The sequence below is a fragment of the Pipra filicauda genome, unplaced genomic scaffold (assembly GCF_003945595.2).
Source record: "Pipra filicauda isolate LSUMZ 115617 unplaced genomic scaffold, ASM394559v2 scaffold352_size854550_pilon, whole genome shotgun sequence".
Taxonomy (NCBI): Eukaryota; Metazoa; Chordata; class Aves; order Passeriformes; family Pipridae; genus Pipra; species Pipra filicauda.
In genome coordinates, this window is record NW_024104479.1 from 755,491 (window position 1) to 780,086 (window position 24,596).

Genomic DNA, 24,596 nt, shown 5'->3' on the forward strand with positions numbered 1-24,596 from the left:
ACGCTGTTGTGCACTTTTCTCCAGGTGCCAGTCAGTGTCCTGTGCCCCAGGTATCCCCAAGGAATTTTCCTGTGCTGTGGGAATCTGTTAAGAACAGATAGAGGAGTCCTGTCCCGCAGGAAGGGCGGGGATTTGTAGCAGCCTCTTTGTCCTGAGCATCATTTCTCTGCTTCCAGCCCAGAGAGAGACAATCCCCTGTGGGCTTGCGAAGCCCTTCCTGAAGTCAGAGAGAGATGAGGGAATTGCTAAAATGCCTGATAATATTCCCTCTCCTGTTCATCCTGCTGTGTCCTGATCTGGATGCAACAGGCTCTGCTGGCTCCAGGGGCTCTGTGGCTTCAGGGCATCAGCAAAGGAGCTGGCCATTTGCAAGCCAGCATGAGCCCAGCTGCTCCCCTCCTTCGTGGCAAGGCAGAGCTGAGCGGACGAGGAACATTTGTGCTGTTTCTGATCTAAATCCTGTTTTCCACCTGTCCTTGTGTCTCTCTGTCTCTGTCTCTGTCTCTCTCTCTCCTTGTCTGTTGTCGTTTTGCCTGTCCTCCATGCAGGTGGAAAAGCCTAGCATAAAGCCTTCCAAACCAAAAAAGACCACAACAAGCCATAAACCCCTGAAAAAGGCCAAAGACAAGCAGATTGCATCTGGCCGGGCTGCCAAGAAAAAGAGCGCCGAGACCTCCAACACAGCAAAGCCAGAGGACAAGGAGAAAAGTAAAGAGATGAACAATAAACTGGCTGAGGCAAAAGAGTAAATGTCACTGCACTTTCCTTTCTTACTCGTTTTTTTTTTTCCCCTTTTCTTTCTTTTTTCCTTCTTTTTTTGCCCCCCTCCCACCCATTTGATTAAATAAAGGCCACAAAATTAATTAGAGGCTTCTAATCTGCTTTTTGTTCTGATTGTATTAGAAGCTTTTCTGTTTTATTTCCAAGGAGGATTAGGGAATCCTTGTTTCTGAGGTCAGGTTGTTCTGCTTTGCCTGCACAACACGGCTCTGCACAGAGTGAGGGACGTGGGAATGCACGAGCAGGGCGTAGGAGATGGAGGTGATGGATCATGGTTGCATCCAACAGCCTGGCCCTTTCCTTGGGCTGGTCCTTCAGGGCTTTGCCAGCGTGGAAGTGCCCGTGGAGCCACGAAAGGGCTCTGCTCTCATCCCAGGAGGCCCTTTTGGGTTGGCCCTTGTTGGGTCGTCTCCCACTGGTGCCGGCGGGTGAAGGGTTTTGGAGGCAGAGAGGATCAGGTTCATTCATGGTGCTGTGGATCTGCTGGGAATCCACCAGAACCAGTGGTGTGGATCTGCTGGGAATCCACCAGAACCAGTGGTATGGGTCTGCTGGGAATCCACCAGAACCAGTGGTATGGGTCTGCTGGGAATCCACCAGAACCAGTGGTGTGGCCGAGAGTGATTCCCCCTGGTGGCACTGGTGGGATTTCTGCTCCAAGAAGCAACGGGAAAGGAGATCCCGTGGAAATTAAGGGCCAAATCCTCCCCCAGGGTAGTTGGGGGCAGGTCCAGCTGCATCAAGGCACCTTCACCCTCAAAACCACTTGAAGTCCTTGATTTTAAATAAAAAAATGAGTGAGGGAAGGCACAGAGAGCAGTGAAGACTTTCCAAGCCCCTGGCAGGTTAGACGGGGTTATCAGCAGGTTGTTCTTCCCTATTGTTTCCCCCAGGTTATGGGCCTTTTTAGTTATTCCCGGTTTGGTTGGAATCTTGGTCTGCTTTTTTCACTCCTGGGGTGCCAGCAGGCAGAGTTAGGTTTCAGAAGGAGGTTTGGTTTGCAGGGGTGCCTTTCCAAGAGGTAGAAAGAACCGTGTCACCGAGGTCGGCTGGAGCTGTCGGCCCCTGCTGTGCTGACCCTTCCGGTTGCTGGGGTTCACGTGGGCTCATAAGCATCCCAAGAGGGCCACAGAAAAAGATGCTGGGATCCCTAGAGTCCCTCCAGACAAGATCTCAGGGTTCCAATCCTATTTACTGTGCCCTTACTGCAGGAAATCCCCACAGCCCAGTTTGGAAGCTCTGAACACGGCAGGACCATTTGTCAGCAGTGTGACCTGGCCCAACAGGCTGGCCCTGCATCCCCCAGAACCTGGGTCACTGCAGCAGTGGGAGCTGGGAGAGCTGTGGTCCCAATCCAAATTTATTGTGCCTAACTCCTGGATTGGGTCCTAAATACATGAGGACTTACCTTGATCCCACCAAACTGAGCTGTTGAACTCTCCCGTAGCAGAGAGGCCTCAAGTCAAGGTGCAGGGTTCTCATTTTTTATTTTGGCAGCCCCAAAATTTCTCTCCTAACGTGAAGTCCAGCGTGAAACTCCCGGAGGACAGTTGGGAAGGACGGAGAGAGAGGTGGGAGGTAGGGTAGGGAGGCATTGGGATGAGGAAAGTCTCACTGCCCAGGGTGTTTTAGGGATGTGAAACATAACAGAGAAAGGGATGTGTTGGGAGGATGAGGAGTCCCACTTTTGGGGTCTCACCCCATCAGGATTGGGGTTTTTTTTGGAAACATAAATGAGTGGTGGGCTGCAAGGCTGCGAGGGAGTTTCCCAAGGGGAGGGAAGCTCTGTGCTGTACAGGTAGTGAGGTTTGCTGGCCTTAGTGCTGAGTAAGTGCCACGTTCAGTGTGTCGTGTGACGTGTCCTGTTTGCCTTGCTGACAGCCTAACCCTTCGAGTAGCAGTGAGTGTAGTGTTCTGAACCCAGTGGTGTGTTTCCAAAGCTTAGCTGTGTTAGAACTGTGTGCTATGAGCTAGTCAGGTTGTGTCTGTGGAAAATATATATTCATATATAGAAATATATATATATATTTAAACCTCCGCTGTTTGGGAGGAAACCAGGGAAAATCCTCCAGGAAGTAAAACTGTGGAAATCTTTGTGAATGTAGTGCTTTTTTTTTTTTTCTTTTAATTTTGATGTGCATGCCCTCATGGAGATGCTGACCTGTGCATACTGACCATTGCTTTCCTGAGTGCTCAGAAGCCCCTGCAGCAGCTCAGCTCTGTCTCCAGCACTGAGCTGGGGGAGAAGAGTGTGCTCACAGCTCTTCCCACCCACAAGGGACAACTGGCCAGAGAAGCTCCCAAGGCTCGGTGTGATTCCTTGGCTTTTGAGGTGCTTCATGCATCTTCCCACTCCTCAGTAGCATCCTCTGCTGTCGCAGGATGTGGCACCAGCCCTGAAGATGATGTGTCACAGCAGGCAGGACACGTCAGGAAGGCACTAGACAGTTCCCAGTAGCCCAACACACCAATCTGACAGAAGGACAGACCACACCAAACAGTTGTCCCTGTTATTTTTGGCCCCGAGTGTCCCATTGAAAGGGACACGTTCACGCTTTGCCACCGTCTCGCCTTGAGTTCAGGGGGAATTTAGCCCTTGGCTTCAAGGTTAACTAAATTTTGCCCAAGGAACATGATTCAGGTGCTCAGACCACCTAATCAAAGCGTCTCCATGACTCTGGATCGACTGAACCTCCATGAGCTCTGGGATTGCTCCTTCTCAATGGAGAGCATCCATCCCAGTGTCTGAGTGGAACGTGCACAGTGAGTGGTCACAGCATGGCTTGGTGTTCCTTAGCACATGAAGTTTTTTGGTGGCAGGGGGCTTGGATCTCGGTGGTCTTTAAGGCCCTTCCAACCCAAACCATTCCATGAGCTCAGTACAAAGCCAGGTGTGGAGTGTTAGCCAGGGGTCCAAATTCCCACCCTAGGAAGGAACTTCCCAAGGGCCATCGAGCCGCCTATTTTGGCCACCTGAATGGTCCTTGGAGGGTTTTTTTTCTGGGAGACTGGTAGGGCCTGGAGACCCCCCTCTCAACAGCAACAGAACTGGGATAGACATCCTTGGGCTGTGCTCCATGTGCAGCAGGTCTCAGCATGCATCCAACCCCCCCCCAGCACACAGTTAGCACTGCACTGAACGCCAGGAAACGCAGCAGAGCCGAGCCTCAGGGGGAAACCCTGCCCACTCTGCCCTCCCCAGGCTCTGTGCCCATCCAACCCACTCAGGTTTATCAGAAAGGAGACCAAATCTCTGCCGTTCCAAGTTCACTTTGGGCTCTGAGCTTGTCGATCCCGCTGGGAAACTGCTCTGCTGTTCTGTGTTTGCAGCTCCCACGATGCTGATCTGTAATTATGTTCTGCTTTCCTTGTAAAAAAAGAAAGAAAAAAAAAATTGTTTTGCTTTTTACCCTGTGTGAGAGTTCCTGTGCTGTCTGTTGCTTGCTTTTGCATTTTCACTGTATTGTACTGTTACTCCTTTCTGCAAAATGGTGCTAATTTGCTGACTGAGCTCCTGTTTCCCTGACGCTTCGCACACCAATCACCTGCTTCTCCATCTGCTGGGTGTGCAGACCTGGCACCCACGAATTCCACAAACTCTCGCCTCTTGGAGGCAGATAGGAAGTGTCTAATTAATATTTTGTGGCCTGGGTTTGGTTGCATATCACGGATTGTCTCTTGTAAACATGTTGAGCACACCTCCTCGTGGTGCTTTCTCCTTGTTGCTGTTCTGATGAGAGTGACACACACACACACACACACACACACACAAATTAATGTATAGCCAATTGATTGTGACGTGCTTGTGATCTTTGCTTGCTCAAAGGGTTCTTTTTCCAATGATAAATAAATGCTGAAGACGAATACCACCTCCTGGAGCTTGTTTTCTCGATAAGAAGCACAGTTCAGTGAAAGAAACGCCCTTCCAACTGAAATCAGGCTTGTGTTGTTAGAGCTGCCCCTTCCATAGGCAGTTCCCTTCCGTAGGCACAGCCTGGCTCCCTTTAGGTGGCTGCTTACCCCAGACTAGCCTGGAGCACTCAGAGGGCAGTGAAGCCGTGTGGTTGGAGCAGGTTTGCCTTTATTTTCCATGTGAAATGTCTGTGAGCAGAGCATCTGTGAAGTGAGAGCCCTGCTGAGCCCTCTCGTGCCCACCTTCAGTGGCTCAGGGAGCAAACCCCACAGAGAGCTGGAGGGAGGGGAGGTGATGTGGATGAGATGATTGCACACCCTTTTCCAATGTTAATGACACCTTTCCAACTGCCTACAGCTTTGCTTTTCTCCCAAAACCAAGCCTGGGCAACCTGGTCTAGTGGGAGGTGTCCCTGCCCATGGCAGGGGGTTGGAATGAGATGAGGTTTGAGGTCCCTTCCAATCCAAACCATTCTGGGACTCTTGTGGAAACCACCTGAAAAGCCCATGAGGGGTCAAGGGGCTGTAAACCCTCGCTGAAAGGAGGTGGTGAGTTCTTGGGTTGAGCACTTTGAGAGCCTGTGGAAACGCTGAGTTCTGGTTTTATATTAATGAAAGTGTTGGATATCTGGAGAAAATGGTGGTTGTGAAAAAGCAGGGCTGGGGGCACAATTTTATTTTAAGTGGTGACCCTAATCTTTTTTTCTTTTAATTAGCCTGCAATTTTGATTTTTAGTCATATTTTCTCTTTTAATGGACGCTCCAATAAAATCCCCACTGACCTGAGGAAAACTATTGTATTTTTGAGCAACCTGGTCTAGTGGAAGGTGTCCCATGGTAGGGAGTTTGCAACTAGATGGTCTTAAAGGTCTATAACTCTGAAATCTCTCCTCCAGCACAGCTCTGTTACCTCCCTGGAGCACCAACCCTTCTCTGCCTTACTGCTGCTGGGGGCTATTGCACATCCCTGCCTGGTTTACAGATCACTGCCTGAATTTATTCCACCTGCTGATACCAGTGCTGCTTTCTGATGTCCTGCTGTACCACCCTGCCTTCCCTGTCCCCTTCCCCACCAGCTCCATCCATCCATCAGCCACACACCCCTGGGTGACCTTTGCAGTGTTTCAGCTGGGCTGTAGGTCAGGGGATTTACCATTTCACCCTCCACAGCTGGTACTGGAGAAAATGTTCATTTTTAAGGGATCTGTCATTCTTGGGGATTGTCTGTGACAATTCCATAATGGCCAAAGAAATGTTTCTCCCATGACACAAAGGTCCAGGGGCTTTTCCATGCTGCAGCATGGATGGGGACCCCACCTGCTCCCACCCTAATGGTCAGTGTTGGGGTCTGGGGGAGTGGACAACGAGGGGGAGAATAACTGGAATTTAAAGAGCCAAAAGTCTTCTTCTCGAACTCTTGATAACAGAGCATCTTAGAGGTGTTTTCCAGCCTAAATAATGCTGTGACCTGAGCGTGGCTTTGCAGAGGTGTCACCCTGCCTGCCCTGAGCAGCCCCACGAGGAGTGGCCTCCATCCTTCCCGTGTTAATGAACTGCTTTTACATACCCTGTGTGCACACCTGGGATCCTTGTGCATGGGGGGATGGGGAAGTTCCCCCTTGTTACTCCCCATCCTTCCATTCCAGCCTGGGCACAGGACTGAGATTTATCAGCGCTGACACTTCCAAATCTCTCAGCTTCCTCTGAAAACCTCAGTGATCGTTGTTACATCCCTGGCTGGTGAAAGGATGAGTGCAGATGTTTCATCAGCTGACATGTCAGCCCTTGTACAAATGCAGCCTCTTGTGTGTCATAATATTCTCTGGATTTAGGGTTTATTTAAAGATGTGCCAGTGCAGGAGAGAAAGGGACTTTTTAAGAAGATGCCTCTGTCATAAGTTGTGTCTCCCAACATCCAAGGAATAACTGCCATCCCCAAGAGTGGCATCAGCTCCAGAAGAGGAGCCATGCAGGAAGAAGAAATTCTCTAGTATGAGCAGGATGATATGGATGTGCTCAGCTCTAAGAACAGTATCTTTTCCACAGCTGGGAAGTACTGTGATGTTCAGACATGGGCTTCAGCTCTGCCTGGTTCCAGCAGTGCCATGGTAAGTTTGATCCCACTGGGGAATTGTCCTTGTACCCGTGACCTTTCTGGGCTGGGAGCAATCCCCCCAGTGCCACTGGGTCTGCTCCCAAGCTGGGGGGTGTGGGATGGGGGTGACAGAGCTCTGAGCACCTCAGGACTGCTGGTCTGTCAGGAACTCTGAGCTGCTTGTGAACACCTCATTTCTGTTGCAGGGTGCCTCGGGAACAGCTCCCTAATCCTGACGGTCCTGTGGAGAAGATGTGAGGCAAGGATGAAAGAAAATCCTGCTAATGGATTGAAGGCATCTTTCTGCTTCCTAAAAGGCCAGCCCTCCCTGCAGGCAGTCTGCTCCAGGGAAGCCAAGGACCAGCCACCGGGAAAATGATGGATGAGGAGCAGTGACAGACCTCAGTGACGTGTGAGAGCCCTGAGGAATGATAACTGTGCCTTCAGTGCGTTCAGTGGTGTGAGAGATGGAAGGGGGAAGCATTTCTGCCCCCTCCCTGTTGTCCCCTGCCCACCCTGCCCCAGCCTGTGGCATGCAGCAGCCCCAAGCCCCTGAGCAAAGCTGGGTCTCCTGTGTCCTCCTGGGGAGACCTGCACGTCCTGCCTGGCTCTGGGAGGGGTCTGGAGAGCTGGCTCCTGGCAGAGGGTGAGGAGCACCAGGCATGACACAGGGTGGAGGGTGGGTCTGTCTTTATCAGTTAAACAGCACCCAGGAGAATATGGTGGTGCCAGGACCAGGCGGTCAGGATAGGGAAACATGGAGAGTAGCCCCTGGCCTTTGAACTGAGCTGCTCCTTGGGCTGGTTCAGGATTTAGGACCCAACTGAAGACAAACTCAGCTGTGGCCACCTTGTTTGGAGCCAAGGGATTTGCCCAGAGAAACTGTGGCTGCCCCTGGATCCCTGGAAGTGTCCAAGGCCAGGTTGGACAGGGCTTGGAGCAAGCTGGGATAGTGGAAGGTGTCCCTGCCCGTGGCAGGGGCGTTGGATGATCTTGAAATCCTTCCAGACCATTGTGTTGTCCTGTGATTTATCAGCAGGGACACGAGCAAGGAACCTTTGATTTCCTGACACAGATCATGCTTAGGAGCCACAGGACACTGCATGTCCCTGCCCCCCTTGCCTCTGCTCCCGCCCCTCTCCCCCAGTTCCACTGCTGATCACACACCCCTGGCCCTGTTGGCTCCTGCCCCTGCAACCTGCAGTGCCCTCACCCCTGCCAGATCCCATGGTGCTGTTCCTTTTTGCCTTCAAAATCATTTCCCCTCCCTCATCCCTGCCAGCTCTTCCCTGCCTGTCCCACAGCTGCTTCTCCAACCCTGTGCTTTCTCCCCCTGAGCACCTTTCCCCTGCACACCATCCTGAATTCCCAGCTCCAGCAGGAGCCTTGTCCTTCCCGTTCCCCGCAGCGAGTGTCTCGTGTGCTGTCTCTTGGACTGTAAAGCCTTTGTCTCTGCCTGTACCGGGTGATCTCACCCACTGCTTGGAATAAACGATACCTCACCCACCGACTGCCCCTTCTCTCTCTCCTTTCTTGGTGTGGCTTCACTGGATGTGTCTGCAAGTGCATCGTGTGTCTGTCCCTGTGGCCAGTGGAGCAGTTGTTCTCACTGCTGCCTCTCTCCCCACAGTCTTTTGGGGTCACTCTGCTCGTGCTTTTGTCCTCTGGTACCTTTGTTTCTCTCTTTTACAGCCCCAGGGACGAGCTCTGCTGGCACACTTGGAGCTGCAGCACCTCCTGTCCTTTGCCACCCTGGTGCATCTGATAAAGAGGTTGGCCTTCCTCCAGCTCCCTGCAGAGGTGTCCTGTGCTGCCAGGTGGCTCAACAGATGCAGCAGGCGAGGAGAGTGAAGGAGAACTCTTGTAGCCCAGAGCAGAAGCAGCTGATGGTAAAGGAACGTCATTGCTCTGGGACAGAGAACAGCGGGCACAAGTGTGTCAGTGCAAGCCCAAGCAGATGCATCTCCCAGGGCAAGCAGCAGAAGCTGGCTTGGCATGTTCCAGAGATGGATACCCAGGAGGTTTCTTGTGGCTCAGAAGGTGCCCTGAACATTTGCTTCCTCCATCCCAGGCCAGGACTAGATATGCCACTGAGGTCCCCAGCTGACCTTGGGGGTCCACTGAAGTCTTCTGGCACCTAGATTTGTGCCAGGAGAGCTCTGGAAGAGCTTCTCTATCTGCTGCTTTGCAGGCAGACCTTGGTTTGAACTCCGAAGGGCTGAGGTCCTTGTTGCTCACCTCACACCTCCGTCAGCTCAGATCTCACAACCAGGCACCTTCTCCTCCTCCAGACCTTGCTGGCCCCAAACTGGGGCAGGTTTCCAGGTCTCCCCCAAGCTGTGCAGTGACAGCAGCCCCTCTGGTTGCTGGGGTGCAGAGCAAGGCTGGAATGCTGCCTTGCACCCTCCCAGCTCCCTCTTGCCAAGAGCCAGACCTCGCTGTGCAGCCCCGCAGAGAGCAGCCAGGGCTGGTCCTGCTCTGCATCCTCTGGTGGCCCTGGAGACAAAACCGGAATCACCTCCTCCTCACACTCCTCCCAGTTTGGAATGAGCTTTACTGGGACAGACAGTCACACAGTTGTCTGTATCCAGTGCAAACAAATAGGAAACCAGGGGATGGAGGTGGAGATGATGGAGATGGAGATGGGGATGGGGATGGGATGCAGACTCTTTCTTCTCCAGGAGGCTGGGTCTTAGCCTGAAATCCATGGCTGAAGGATGCAGCCAGTCACGGGAAGAGAGCCAGTAGATTAAAATGAAGAACATACACTGCATGCACCAGCTTTCAGCCTCGGCAGAGAGGGACCAGCCCAGTGCTGCTGAGAAGTCCCCTGGTGACTCTGGCAAGGGCTCAGGAAAAATGTTGATGGATGACAGAGAGTTTATGTTGCTTCAGAGCTGTTTTTGCTTTCCAAGCTCTATTCTGAAATGCAGGGCAGCAGAAAGAGTGGGGTTGGACACCAAGGGAGAGGCGTTGGCTCCCCTGGATCCTGTTGAGCCTGGATCATCACATACACACTGGCACAGGACAGCCTGAGCATTTTCCCCTAATCCTCTGATTTATGGTGCTGGGTTCACCTCAAGCCCATAGGAACTGGAAAGAACTCAGCAAGATTTCCTCCCACCCTCTGCCAACAGCTTCTGGCAGCAAAGGGCTCCTCGTGGTCAGCACGCAGGGTAGGGCCAGGGTGAGGATTTGAGGGAGAGCTGTCCTGCCAGGTTCCTCCACATGGTCCTGCCAGGCTCCTCCACATGGTCCTGCCAGGCTCCTCCACATGGTGCTGCCCCACGAGCCTCTCCTGCAGGAGTGGTTGGACTCCTGTGTCTGGGCTGGGCTGGTTTCATGGGCCAAGGAGATGGTCACCAGCCCCTGGCCTCCTGGCCATGGTGTCAGCACCTCCTTCCCTCCTCTGAGCTGGAACCATTCCCAAAGACAGCGTCGGGCTGGGGGGTGAATGGGCATCTCCACAGTGCCTTGATGCAACCACCGTGTAAAGCTGCCCATTTGAAAGCCAGGCAGGTTTCTCCTGCCTCTCCATCTGCTTTCTGCCTTCCTGCAGCCTCACAGATCCCTCCCCATCCATCACACCTCTCTCCTCATCGCTGCAGATCCTCCTTCTCTCTCCTAATGAAGATTGATTCCCTTGTTCCCTGCAGCTCTTTCCTTTCCCCATCCCTCCCTCTGCGCTTCTGCAAGACCCAGCCTTTCCTCCAGCACCTCAGGTACAGGGCTGGCTCCAGAGCTGATCCCAGCAGGCATCCAGGGCCTGGATGGATCAGCCCTCACCCCCTGGTGTCTCCTGGGGGCATGGAAGAGGAGAGGTACTCTCACACTGGGGTTAGGATATGTGGGCTGGGCTTGTTTTGAGAGGGCTGGTTGTTTTGAGAGGAGCCAGGTCCTTCCTGAGCAGCACAAGAACTTGGCTCCCCCGGGACAGGGTTTCCAGCACCCACCTCGAGGGGAACAAGCTGCTGCTTTGGGGGGCAGTCACACAGCAAGGTGTCAAACCCGTTCCAGGCAGGTTATAATCAATTGGCAAGCACGTTTTGGAGCTGATGGTGGGTATGGTCCTGCTCACAGCTCAACAAGGAGTCCAGAGCCCCAGCCTTCCCAGTTTTGGAGCAGCTCCTTGCAGGGCCCAGGACCAGCCTCACCAAGCAGCCTGAGGACACACCAAACATGTGCCTGGGGGGCACTGCAGGGCCCCTGGGCACGGGGCAAACCCCGTGTTGTCGTCACCAGCTGATCGCTCTGACAGCTTTGCAATGATGCTCTTTCTCTGCTTCCAGGACCCCTGAGAAAAACCCTGGTGCTACAGAGCAAGAGCCAAGTACCTTGGTGCAGGACCAACCCTCGTGAGGTCGGGAACTCCTCCGAGCAGCCGCTGGAGCACACGGATAGTCTGCATGGAATGTGTATGGCCTGGCGGCCTCCAATAGAGCCGACGAGCAGAGCTCAGTGACACCTTCTCCTGTCTCTCAAGCACGTGGAGTTATGTCACCAGGAGCTGTGTGATGAAGTTTAGCATGTCTGTGCCTTGATGTAAGTACAGTAAAGTCAGAGAAAGAAAAATGGGTCCAGTTCTCCCTTTATTCGTAGCTGTGAAACAGCACTTGGGTCTCTCACAAATATCTATTCTAAATCTACTCTTTCTGTTTGTACCCACTCCCCTTGGCCTGTCACTCCAGTTCCTGTTGAACAGCCCCTCTCTGGTTTCCCTGTAGCCCCTTCAGAACCTGGAGGGTGCTGTGAGGTCTCCACACAACCTTCCCTTCTCCAGGGTGAACAGTCCCAGCTTTCTCAGCCTGTCCCCATAGGGGAGGTGCTCCAGTCCCCTTACCAAGTGCTGGACAAGACACCAAAACTTGCTGGCAAATCAGTGTTTCTTATCAGCATATTTTCTAAAAAAGTGTTTAACTGAAAAACTGTGAAGTACCAGCTGGAATTGCTGTAGGAAGAGTTTAGCTGGCTCATGGTTGTTGGGTATGCCCAGATTTTCTGGGTGAGGCTCCCTGTGTCCACGAGGTTCGACTTGATGCTCTTGAAGGTCTTTTCCAACCTTAATGATCCTATGATTCTATAGGATGCATGTGGCACATGGTGGGGGATGCAGCCCAGCCCTACAGCCCATCCCTACAGCCCATCCCCTCCAGTGGGAATGGAGTCTCCAGGCTGCAATTCCAGCAAGGCACTGGCCCAGCACACTCCAGGAAACACCTCCAGGCTTGGCCTGAAGTGTTATAACACTTAGAGCTGGGATTAGGTCTATTTTCCTAAAGCCTTGACTTTAAGCAGAAGCTTAACCCTGCTTTCCCTTCCCAAATGAGTTATGCAAGGAGGTGGGGAGGGCTGTGCAGTGTCCATGGAGTGTGGCAGCTCCAGAGCCCTCCAGATCCAGAGGGTCTGGTTTGCTGGGTCTAGTTCGTAAGAAAACTGCCTTGGGGTGGGAGAAGTCATCCAAGTATTTGGAAGTGAAAGTGCGAGTCCATAACACACCTCCTCCTCCAAGGTACTCCTCCCACACAGCCCCCTGTTCTGTGCTGGAGTTATTCCAGGTGGCTGGACCACCTTTAGAAGGAGTGGATGATTTAGGAGATCCAATCTCCTTCCCTTGCACTGGTCACTTCTATTAATCCTGTACCCCTGCCAAGGCACCCCATGATGGCCAGAATCCCAGGAGCTGTACAAACATGGGACAAAAGTCACCCACCCAGAAGGACCTGGAAGGAAAATCAGGAACCTAAAACTGCCTCAAAGCTCCCGATGTTCACATTGTGGTGAATCCCCTCCGGTAACAGGAAGGTTGGAAAGAACCTCCTTGTTAAAGGGATAAGCACAGAGGAATATTTGTCAGGATGTGGCTTGTACAAGGCAAGAAGGAATTGGAGTAAATCCAATCGCTGAACCATTGCAAAGCACCTCTGAGAAGATGTGAATAGTGACTAATGAACTCCTCAACACAAAAGCTGGAGATTACATGCCTGGGAATAATTGCCTGGCTCGGTAGCTGAAGGGTCCATGATTAAGCAATTAACTTTTTTTTGGTATATAATTACAATGATTGCACAGTTATTAGAGAGGACACCAGTCCAAAGCTCCAGTGCCAGTTGGTTGCCTGCAGGAGGTTTTGCTCCAGTTCCCTGGAGCTGCTGGTGTCCCAGGAAAGCAGGACCTGGCTCTTGCTCTCTGATGTCTTAGAGCCCACCACTTATCTCTGAATCAGAGGTGCCCACCATAGATCCAGTCAGCCAAGGACCTTATCTGTGCACAATTCTTTGTAGTAACCCAGACATCCGTGGAGGAAAACTTAGGAAAAAAAAGGATCATTTTCCCACCAGTATCTGATTTTCAGGGAGGCGGCTCAAAACCCAACCCAAACATTCACCAAAATACAGACATTTTTTCTGCCTCTTCAGCTCCCTGAAGGTGAGAGCAGGAACAACCTTTCATTTCACCAGTGGAAAATGTAGGGGAATGTGTCTGAAGTAGGAAGGGGAAATTTCACAGAGGTAGCTTTTGAAGCAGCAGAGTCAATTTAAGTGGTGACCCAGATCAAGGCAGAAGAAAACATTTGTGTAACCCATAAGTAGCCACGTATGTTTTCCCACCAAACTGGGCACAATATTTCAGACAAACCAAAACCCAAAAAATTCATCTTGCCACAAGCTGGAATATTTTCCATTTATTATGAAAACCCAACAATTTCTGTGTCCTGGCAGATTCTGTTTCCATTGCTAATATTTCTCTCCCCTTCCTCCTGGTTTAACTGCTCTCCTCAGGCTCCTGCTTCCTTCCATTTCTTGTTCCATTTAGCTTTTCTTTCCCTACATAATCTGTCCTACTCAGGGCCCTCCTCCTCTCACAATTAATCGAGTTACTCAGTGCACTGCCCAGACAATTTCCTGCCATGCTTTTCTTTTCAAGATTGCAAAGTCTTTGCAGCTGGGTCCTTCCCTAATTTTGTGCCCTGCTCAAAAATCTTGGTCTTATCCTGGGGTATTACTGTAATAGACGTGATTAATAGGAATTATCCTCCCACCAGCAAGCTTAATTCCACGCTGCTGAATTTTGCATGCCTGCTTTTATCTGTGGTGCACGTGGCACATCCTTCCAGCCTCAGCAGTGCTTTGTGGCAGTGGTGCAAATGTGCAAGGCTGAGGGGGAGGAGGGAATCCCCCAAGCAAGAAAAACCAAGGCTGAAACAGGAGCAACAGAGGAGACCAGAAATTTAGAGCAAGGAAATTAGAAATTAATGCGATGGAGGGAAATAAGGGCAGGAGGCAAAGGTTGCTGTTCCCCCCTCCAGGAGCTGGGCGATAACACTGGTCCAGGGAGGACGTATTCCCTGGAGAAGAGGAGCACAGGGCTGGAAAAGAAGACTAAAGTGCTCAGCAGAGTGTTTCAGGCTGGATGTCACCTCTTGCAGGCCCCAGGTTTCACAGCTCTGAGGACATGTGCTGATTTTTCGGGGAGAAGCCTGGCCCGGGGGTGAGGAGATGTAGAAAGTTCACAGGAGATGCTTTGCCCCCCAGCAGCTCTGGGAGCACGAGCAGGGATTAATGGTGCAAAGCTCCTTATCTGATGGGATATTTCCATTCAATGAGGCAGCACAGGAGGAGCTCAGTGGGTGGGGGGAGCTCCCAGACACATCCCATCCAAGACCGGGGCAGGACCCAAGGGGGATTCATTAGGATTCGAGGCCCATCTGTGGTGAAAAGTGGCCAAAACTGCTGGAATTGTTGAATTTGCCCTTGTGTTTATGGGTTGCATCCTCAGAAGGTGCAAATGCCCACAACTGGATGGACTCCTCGCTGATTTACACCAGCCAAGGTCTGTCCAAATGGCACAGAACATCCCACAGCTCTTTTCAACCCGTGAATAACACGTTGGGCTGGGTTGATTCCCCCCCAGCAGTGATTCCTAGATGACTCGTGCTCAAGGCTGTTATAAATCCTGCCCTGAATTATTTAACCCCCATTCACTCCCCCTTTCCTCCATTGTCTTCTCTCTTTTGTTCCCCTTACCTCGGTGTGTTTATCTCCCACTCTGTCATTCCAGTCACTTCATTCCTCCCTTTACCCTCATGCATCTTTCATAGTTTACCCTCTTTTGCTCTGGCAAGGGGCAGGTTTTCCTATCTGGTGGCAGTCAGTTTTTGTGACATATCTGGGTTACTGTCAGGACTCCTTCCCCGTGTAAAATGTCTTTCATTTTTTATGACTCTGCTTTAATAATTTATCCCCCATCAAAGATGCATCATGAAATCACCGTCCTGAAATGGCTTTTCCGTGTTGAGGTAATGGAACAGGGATGGGCTGGAAGGTGTAATTCCCATCTGGTCTTTTGGTGCAAGATAAGCCACGAGTTTCAGGGGAAGGAGAAAGCTGAGAAGATGCTGCTGTTTGGGGTCTGGATTAGAAGAGAAAGGAATGGACCCACATTTACTTTGCCCTGCAGTGCAAAAAATCGAGTGCCTAAAAAGAAAAAGCGAAACTCCCCCATCCTGCCCAGTCTGTAGTAGGAGGTGTGTCTGTGTTTGCTTTGTGTTTTTGGAACAGTTGCATAAGGAGGAGAATGTGATATGTGGGCAACCCTGCTTGTGGTTCAGCTTTCCAGTGACACGGAAACCAAACCAGGTCAGTGGGTTTGCAGGAATAGGGAGATCCTGCAATCCCACCCACGGTGCTGTGTGCTCAGGTGATTCCTGTCTGAGCAGGCTCTGGAGCCAAGGCTTTTCCACCTTTCCCAGTTCTTCCCAGAACAGAGCTCGGAGTTAACCCTCCTCATCCAGCAGGGCATCATCTTGACCTAATATCCCAGGACATGGGGAATTCACCCCTTCCCTCACAAAGCTCTTCTCCCTTGGCACTTAAATATTCATTGCTTTATTATGCCTGATAATAGACAGCCCCACTGAAGCTTTAGGAGCTTCTCTTGATGGCAATGGTTTCCTCTTCTGCAGGATTTCACTAGCCTCTCTGCCCCAGAAGGTGGCACTTATTGCCTGCTCTCAGCTCCCCCAAAGCCTATTCAGATCCTTCTTCCCTATCTTCTCCCCAGTCATGATGCATTTGTCTTTGCAGCATCCAGCTTCTCTCATCCATTTTCTCTTCTCCTCTGCCACTGTGCATAATAGAGGATACAGGATTTCCTTTTTGCCCTTGTTTTAGTGTTTTTTTAGTGTCCTTTTTGCCTTTGTTTTAGTGTTTTTAATTGTGGACACCAAACAGAGGAGGTTTGGGTTGTAGGCAGCCTTCTCTGTGCTACAAACCAAGATATTTAGGATATCTCACTGGCTCCTGCTGAACAGCTCCAAGATATCATCCACGTTTTTTTAGGCTGAATTTTCCCTCCTGGTTCATCTCGTCTACCTTGTTCCTCCGTGTGGAGAAAAGACACATCTTGAACAGTCCATTGCCAAGCCAGGGAGGAAAAAAGGCAACTTGTCTGAATCCAGATGGGTAAATGTAGCGTTATTAATGTGCTTAAAAATATATGAGTCACAATTTTTAACTCTGAGCCTTCGGTCACCCAGTAAGACGTGGTTTGGATTTCATTTTAGTGCTGATGTGGAGCAAGCCAAGAGGTCATCTGTGCAGGAGGAACTCCCTTTTTGGAAGAGCTGATGAGCTCCTGAGCTGTTTTCAGCAGGCAGATCTGGCCAGCACAGGGGGATGTTTCAGAAACACCGGGTGACTGATCTCGTTGGAAAAACCATCCTGCCACATCCAATCATGACAAGCAAACACAGGCTGAGGGGGGACCAGCTGGTACCATCTCCAGTGCTTACAAGGAGCTCTGTGAACAGTGCACTTGGAAATGAACCTTTGCCTCAGGCAGGGTTTTAAACAGGCCCTGCTCATGCCACAAATTATGTATCCATTTGGAATTATGAAATGGTTATTATAATACTCTGTATGTATTCCTCCACAGCCATCCTTTTGTTTTAATTGAGCATCCCTGCTGATGTACTGAAAGGGAAAAGGAGAAGTTTCAGGCCATTTATTTAACCATACAGCTTTATTTCAAGTACCAAACACAACAGAATTCAGGCTAACAGGATTGCCATAGGATGGAAATGATTATCAATATAAAATCCAAAAGATTCTAAAAAAAGTTACTGATCAACTGGTTGATCGTTCACTACTTGTGAACATGTCATTCATTGATACAACAGGCTGGTCTCAGCTGGGATAGAAGTTCCCAGGACAGCTGGGTGCCTCCTAAAGGACCTCTCTGTCCCCAAAGACTTCTACAGCTAATCAGTTATATTCACCGGAAAATGACACCTCTATTTACAAATAGAATGGAATATTTACAAACAGTCGGGAACAAACACAACAGTTCTTATCCTGGAGGAAGTCTTCAAAATACTATTTGTGTGTTTACCTTCCTCTCACCCAACACAAACGCACGTGTAGAAAAACGTGCTTTCATAAACGTTGATTTTAGAAATAGACACAGAATTACCAAATACTGATTTTAGAAATAGCCACGGAATTACCAAATATTGATTTTAGAAACAGAGTTACCACTGTTGCAGGTAAATGCTGGTCCACAGGAATCTCACACATACAAAAAGCAAAGCAGTGTTTCGGTGGCAGAGACCTTGTGGAGAAGCTGCTCTTGGTGTGGCGTTTCAAGTTTGCACCACAACAACCCATTCCAACAGTTGCAAACATCCCACAGCTCGAGGATGAGTGTGCCTCTCCATGCAGCTCTCCTGGATCCCCCTTCTGGAAGGGACCCCATGTGCTCAGAGCAGCAGCCCAGAGCGAACAAGTCCTTGGGTGGGGGTTTCCCACTTGATCTTTTCAAATACTTGAGCAACTCTCCGATCAATCTTTCCTCTCTCTCCCAAGTTCAGTTCAGTCCTCGAATCACCCTGAAATGCTCCCAAAGCAGCGGCAGCAGATGGGCTGTTCCCCTTGGACACCTGCCCTGGCTGTGATCCCTGCACTCCTAACGAGGGACCCCAAACCCCTCCCCAGCCCACCCCAGGGCTCCACAGCACAGGCTCAGAGCTCGGCATCCTTCAGACACTTTTATCTTGGAACAACAAAACGGGTGCTCCACGGCTGGGAGGGATGCGGAGGCTTCTGAGGGAGATCGGGACTGGCAGCTCTGGGGTCCGATGGGGGCTCGGAGGGCTTGGGAGGGCTATGGGGCCTTAGGGGGGCTCTGAGGGCTATGGGTGCTTTGAGAGCTATGGGGACTGTTGGGGCTATGGGGCCTATGAAGCCTATGGGGCCTAGGGGGGTCCATGGGGCCTAGGGGGGTCTATGAAGCCTATGGGGTCTATGACGCTTATGGGGCCTATGGGGGTCAATCGGGTCTATGGGGGTCTATGGGGCCTATGGGGGGTCTATGGGGCCTATGGGAATATGGAGCCTATGGGGGGGTCTATGGGGCCTATGGAGCTATGGGGCCTATGGGGGTCTATGGGGCCTATGGAGGTATGGAGCCTATGGGGGTCTATGGGGCCTATGGGGGCATGGGGCCTATGGGGTTCTATGGGGGCTGTGCCGGGCTTTGGGATGCAGCAGAGGGACTGGGCTGAGGGATCTCGTCTTCAGCTGGTGACATTCCCTCACTCATCCTGCTGCTCCGAGTCGCTGCGAAAGAACAGCAAGGAAATAACCACCAAGGAAAGGCCCGGCCCAGCCTGTGTAGAACCAGGGCTGCAGAACAAGGGGGGATATCTCTGCCACCCCACTCACTTCTCCCCCGCTGCTTCAGCTTCCGCGTTGTCCCGTCTCTGCCTGTGCCAGTCGTACAGCCGGAGCGCCCGAGAGTCCTGCTCCATGAGGAGCATGACCTTCTCCTCAAACTTTTCGAATTCACCGGTGTCCTCTGTGGGGCCACCAGCGACGGGAACGCTCTGGAGAGCTGAGGGACAGCAGGCAGAGGGGTAGCCCTGGCGCACGTTCCTTGCCCGCTCTTCGCCCTCTCCGCCAAATGCACAGCTGAGCATGTCCCTGAGCTCTCCGTATCGCAGCTTCTCAAAGAATCTGACAAAAAATAAAACGGGAAAATAACCAGGTTTGGCCAGGGGGAGGGCTGCACAGGTGTCCCAGAGGGAAGGGATGGCATTGGCTGCTGTGGCTGGCAATGAGCCCTTGATGGGAAAGGCATGTGCAGAAGACAGGAGTGGGGCAGGCAGAAAGAGGGCAGAGCCATCACCAGAGGAGAGTTTTGCTGGGAACTGGAGCCCAGAGCTATTTCCTCGTGGTCACAGGGATGTGGGACCACCCCAGAAGCCCAAGACCTGCCCCTCAGCACCGGGCTGGAGCAGGGCTGGGTGGGATGGGATCCTATGGCCGTGCCCATCGCTCCCGCTCTGGGGTCCCTTTCCTGGGTCTCTCCCAAAGCAAAGTGTGTTAAACACAGACTGGTGGGTGCCTGGCACCAGGGCGGCCGGGGGGCTTGGGGAGGAGCTGCTGTTCAGAGTGGGGATGGTTCCTGGCACAGTGGGGCCATGGGGCAGGGGGCAGGTACCTGCTCAGGGGGGATTTCACCGTGTCCTGCCAAACATCCTCAGGACGTTCCCAGCAGTGAGTCTGGAGAAGAAGAGACACTTGGAACATCACAGTTGGCTTGTGTTTCTCTGCAGAGCAAGGGAGGCCAAAAGGTTCTTCCTCCCACCCACCCTGCTCTATACACGTGCAAGTCTGTGAAAACAGCCACATTTTTAGAGAGCCCTCTCCTCCCTGTTTCCTGCTTTTCCCTGTCTCTGGAATGACCTGGGTTCCCAGAGCTCTCCTGTTAGCACTGCTGCAAGGCTGAAGGCAAGAGAGCAAAGCAGAGCTGTGCATAGTCAGCAGAGAGGGCAGGACAAGCCCCCTCCAAGCAGGCTGAACCCTGCTGAGCCGGGGGATGTGGAGCTGCCACAAGCTCCAGGGGTGCACAAACATCTCCGGTGCTCCCCAGCACGAGCCCAGGCATCCACATCCCCCTGGGGCTCAGCTGGGCACTGCAGGCCTGACTGACAGCTGGCAAGGGAGGTTCTGGCTTACCTGGACTAAATATAACATGATCATGATGAGGACGAAGATGATGGCAAAAATCATGATGATAACAAACACCAATAGCCTGGTGACTATGGAGTGATTGAGCCCTGCATTGTGCTGGGAGAGAAGGAGAGCAAATCAGGAGGGGAGAGAGGCTCGCTCCTTCCACTGCCCCTTGCCCAGAGAGGCACATGCAGCAGTGCCCAGGAGCTCTCCTACCTTTCCTGCGGACTCCTTGCCCATCTCCAAGGCCAGCTGCAGACACTGCCGTGTGAGAGCAGAGACTCCCTGGCTGTCCTGCCTTGGGCTGAGCCTCTTTGCCAGCAGCCCAGCCTCGGAGACCATCCTGGCACAGAGCAGCTGCAGGTCGAGCTGGCTGCACTCTGCGCTCAGGGCTTCTGTCACGCGGGCGATGAACGTCCGCAGGGCCTCGTCCGGCACCCCGGAGTGCAGGGGATGCTCAACCCTGGCCTCGGGGAGCTCTGCTGGAGCTGGAGCACGGCCGGGGCTCTGGGAGCCTCCTGCCTCCTTGGCAAGCCTGGACCTTGCCTCTCCTTCCTTCCCGGATTCCCCGAGAGAGGAACGCTCTTCTTCAGCGCTGTCCTCAGGGTGGCTCTTGAGCCACAGGTCCAAGAGATTCTCTGGCTTTCTGTCTAGACCTTCGCTTTCTCCTGGCGTGGGCTCTTCCTCTCCCTGCACATCACCAGACACCTCGTAGAAAAGGGGGTTGTATGGCAGCTGATAGCCGGTGTCCCTCTGCCTGCGCTGGTACACCCGGACAGAGCTCCTCCGGGGAGCTGCTGCTTCCTTTGCACCGTGATGTCCGAAGGCAGCGTTGTCATCCGGGGGGTTTGACCCACCAGCTACGTCCCAGTGGTTTAAGATTGGCCAGTTCAAGCCTGACTCGAGCTGCTTTTGCTCCCAGCCTGTGGTTTGCTTTCCCTCCACTGCTGGGAACTTCTGCACGTTGCGCCTGGCGGGCGCTGGCTGCTGTGGGACGGTGTTTGCCACAGCCAGGGTGCTTTGAGCATCGGGCTGCTGGCTCTGGAGCTCAGCCGCCAGCTGCTCTGCCAGAAAATCAGGTTTGCTGTCCACGTCTCCGGTCCAGCCCCTGGTCTGAATGTTGTGCAGCTTCACCAGCAGCTCGTCGATGGCTTTCCTTCCCTGGCTGGAGAGGTGCTGGGAGGAATAGGAGTCTGCTCGGGAATCTCCCTGGCTGCTGAGGTCACCGCTGGTGCTGGCCTGCTTCCGAGCAACTGCAAACGTCACGGATCCATGGTGTGCTGGGGGAATGTCCTTGGGTTTGATGTACAGCACCGAGCTGCTTCTGAGTTGTCCAGGCTGTGCTGCTCCCGTTATTCCTGCCCGTTTCTGGGCTGGAGAACCTGTGGGAGAACATCAGGAGAGCAGATCAGCGACTCGGCATCTCGAGCAGCTTTCTGCCAAAAACAGGGGCACAGGTTGCCCCGGGCAGCAGGTACACAGGGGGAGCACAGTCCAAGGCCTCCCAGGTCTCACCTGAGCTGCCTGCACTGGCCTTTAGGCTCACTGAAAGGCCTCACAGGGCTGAAGCTCCTCTAGAGAGGCCACCCAGGTTTAGTGTCCCCGGGACTGGCTGGGAGCTGCCAGGCTGGACCGATGCCATGGAGGTGGCCAAGGCTGCCTGGGAACCCCCCAAAAGGGGGCAGGTTTGAAGGGCAATCCCCACGGTCAGGACTCCTACCACACTGGGCAGTGCTGGTGTCACACAGGCTCTCACAGAAGAACTGGATGGTCCTGCACGGGGTCTCAATGGTGCCATGTTCCTTGCAGAGGCAGCAGGACACAGCACGGGGCACTTTGCTAAAGACAAGAGGTTATTATTGGAAAACCTGGTATCCCAATCCATGACTCCCAGTCCAAGCTGGCACTCAGTCCCACCTACTCACAGTGTCTCCAGATGGGATGTTGTCTGCAGGAGCAGGAGCAGTGTCTGTGCAGACACTTGCGTTGCACTCAGGTCCCTGCAAGGATTGGAAGGACCTCGTTAAATTCTCAGGTGACATTGCCAGAACACTGCTCTGAGAACAAGTCTGGGTCCCTGATGATGCTGGTGGTGTTGGCAGAGGGATCCACTTCTTCCCAATCGAACAGAAGGGATTCAAAAGCCCGCCATTTCCCTGTTTGACCTGCTCCTCCCCATGGGCTCTGAATCAGCAGGGGATCCTGCAGGTCTCGTGAGACCCCACCGGCCATTCCAAGGCTCTAGACCTGCTCAGCCTCTAGTCCTTTCAAGCCTGTATCCCAATTCCTTGGGTCTTTGCAGCTGGGGACACACCAGAACTGCTTGGCCTTTGCCTTGCTCTGCTGCTGCTGGGGATATTTTGGCCTCCAGCAGCAAAAGGCTGGGAGAACAGGGAGATTTGCTGCTGGATCTCTGCTGTCCTGAGAACAGGGCACTGCAGAGAGACAAAGTTCTGCACCAGTCTGGTCCAAACGAGTCAGTACTTACAGATAGTTGATCGAAGGCAGCTTGAAGAACGCTGTGTCAGCTATGAGGGTCAGGGGGTTATGGCTTAGGATCCTGGAAAAACAGCAGAGGGCTGTGAGGGTGGATGGGAAGGATGTGAGCTGTGGGGGGCAAAGCTGCTCTGCCCCTCTGCCTCTGCGGGGTCTGCTCCCATCTGCCTTCAGACCTTGTTCCACTTACAGCTCCCGCAGAAACTGCATCCCATGCCAGGCCTCGAAAGCACCACTGGGGATCAGGGTGAGCTGATTCCCAGACAGGTTTCTGGGGACAGAGGAGATCACGGAAATGAATCCTTTCCCTTTGTCTTGCAGCAGGGGAAAGTGTCACTGTTCTAGGAAATGCTCCTGTTGTTTTTAACACAGAAGGGTTCATCCACGCAAGAAGCCTTCATTCAACACACTAGGAGGAAACTTTTATAACTCACAGATGTTCCAGAAAAGGCAGTGGCTCAAAGGCATGTTCCTCAATGGACTTGATGTTATTGCCAGATAAATCCCTGTTACAATGAGAACACAAAACATTAATTCCATTTGCACCGTTGTCTTTCCTTTCCTTTGGCACCGGCAGCATCTGTGTTCCCCAGCTCTGATCTGACCTGAGCCTCCTGCCCCAGGAGGGATAAAGCCCCCTTGGCTGGGCTGGGCTGAGCAGCAGGGGCCCAAGGGAGGGGGAGGCAGCAGCCCACTGTACTTACAGGTGCTTCAGCAGGAACAGCCCTTCCAGGGAACGGCTCTTCACTGCCTGCAGCTCGTTGTCCTTGAGGATTCTGGGAGGACACAAACAGACTTGGTTACACCAGCTGCTCGCCAGGGGCAACTGGAGTTGTCATGGAAAGGTGTCCTACAGCAGCTATGCTGGAACATGGCTTTGGGGCACTGCAGGGATCGTCCCCACTCATGGCTGCAGCAGGTACCTGCTCCTGGCCAGGGGAAGCTGAGCGTAGCCTGATCCCTGGGCAAACAGCCACAGTGATGATCCCGTGGGATGGGACACAGCTCATGGCATTTCTTGCTATCCTATGAGGCCCTGGGCATTCACAGCCCTCCTTGCTGAGCAGCCCAGCTCGGAATTCCCATGGAAATGGGTTGTGTGGGTGCTCAAACACTGGACAAAAGGATGGGAAAGACCAGAATTCCTGACATTTGAGATGCTGGATGGTACTCACAAGGTCTCAGTCCACTGGTATTCCTTCCACGTTTGCGGTCCCAAGGTCGAAATAGAGTTGTCAGTGAAATCCCTGCAAAGAAACAACTGACACCGTCAGCCCTCAGGAAAACCCTTTTCCCTGGAAATTCAGCTGCTGAGGTAGAAGTGGGCTTTGCCTGGAAATGCCACAGCATGGCCAACTGGGCTCCCCTCCTGGGGTTGCAGCACGAGCCCCCCAGAGCCAGCCAGTCTGTGCTGCCATATCCCTGCCAGGTTCTCAGGAGGGTTCCCAGCCATGCCAGGCTGTTGGGAGGGTTCCCAGCCACGCCAGGTTCTCAGGAGGGTTCCCAGCCATGCCAGGCTGTCAGGAGGGTTCCCAGCCATGCCAGGCTGTCGGGAGGGTTCCCAGCCATGCCAGGCTGTCGGGAGGGTTCCCAGCCGTGCCAGGCCTAGCAGGGCTCTGTAGGGCTCTGTGGTCAGTGGGCACTCACAGCATGTCCAGGGGCCACGTGCTGGTGGCCGGGGGCACAGTGGTCAGCCCGGCATGGCGACAGTCCAGCAGCCCCTGCCGTGGGGAGCTGCATCGGTGTCCAAAGGGCTTCCCAGCCTGAGCCGGGCACGGAGCCGCTGCCAGCAGCAATGCCAGCAGGAGCAGGGAGCACATGGAGCATGTGAGAAGTGCCATGGTGAACCATGACGGCCTGGGGGCACCGGGCAAGCAAGGCCGGGGCGCTGCCAGGGCCTGCCGTGTCACAGAGGGCTGTGCCACAGCACAGCCACCAAGAGACTGTGTCATAGTCATGGACCCACACCACAGAACCCCACCATGGACTGGTTTGGAAGGGGCCTGAAGGATCAGCCCATCCCACCTCCTGCCAGGGCCTGGGACACCTTCCACTATCCCAAGTTGTTCCAAATCCAGCCTGGCTGGGAACACTTCCAGGGATGGGGCAACCACAGCTTCTCTGGAAAACCTGTGCCAAGGCTTCCCCACCCCTCAGGGAAGAATCTCTTCCCAATACCCCATCTAACCCTGCCCTCTGGCAGCAGGAAGCCATTCCCCCTTGTCCTGGCATTCCAAAGTCCCTTTCCAGCTCTCATGGAGCCCCGTCAGTTACTGGAAGGGGTTGGAAGCTCTCCCCGG

General features: G+C 53.0%; 2 protein-coding genes across 3 annotated transcripts in view; one reads left to right on the forward strand and one right to left on the reverse strand.

Annotated features, from left to right (window-relative positions):
* MAP6 (microtubule associated protein 6) overlaps window positions 1-11,344 on the forward strand; it is a 33,575-nt gene extending 22,231 nt beyond the window's left edge. Inside the window, exons 3-5 of one of the 2 annotated variants that reach the window (XM_027717848.2) lie at window positions 549-745; window positions 6,739-6,800; window positions 6,994-11,053. In XM_027717848.2, coding sequence (XP_027573649.1) covers window positions 549-745; window positions 6,739-6,754 — 213 coding nt within the window. In that variant the 3' untranslated portion in view covers window positions 6,755-6,800; window positions 6,994-11,053. Of the gene's footprint in view, window positions 1-548; window positions 746-6,738; window positions 6,801-6,993; window positions 11,054-11,076 lie in introns of those variants that run through there. The other variant, XM_027717847.2, reaches the window with a different exon arrangement.
* Window positions 11,345-19,935: 8,591 nt separating this feature from the next.
* Window positions 19,936-24,196, reverse strand: LOC113986278. Its single transcript, XM_027717863.2, has 9 exons — window positions 23,944-24,196; window positions 23,472-23,543; window positions 23,001-23,072; window positions 22,731-22,802; window positions 22,487-22,567; window positions 22,289-22,360; window positions 21,726-21,800; window positions 21,521-21,639; window positions 19,936-21,182 (listed from the first exon to the last, which is right to left on the reverse strand). The coding sequence occupies exons 1-9, from the start codon at window positions 24,135-24,137 to the stop codon at window positions 19,936-19,938; spliced, it is 2,004 nt and encodes a 667-aa protein (XP_027573664.2). The 5' UTR covers window positions 24,138-24,196.
* Between the last annotated feature and the right edge of the window lie 400 nt (window positions 24,197-24,596).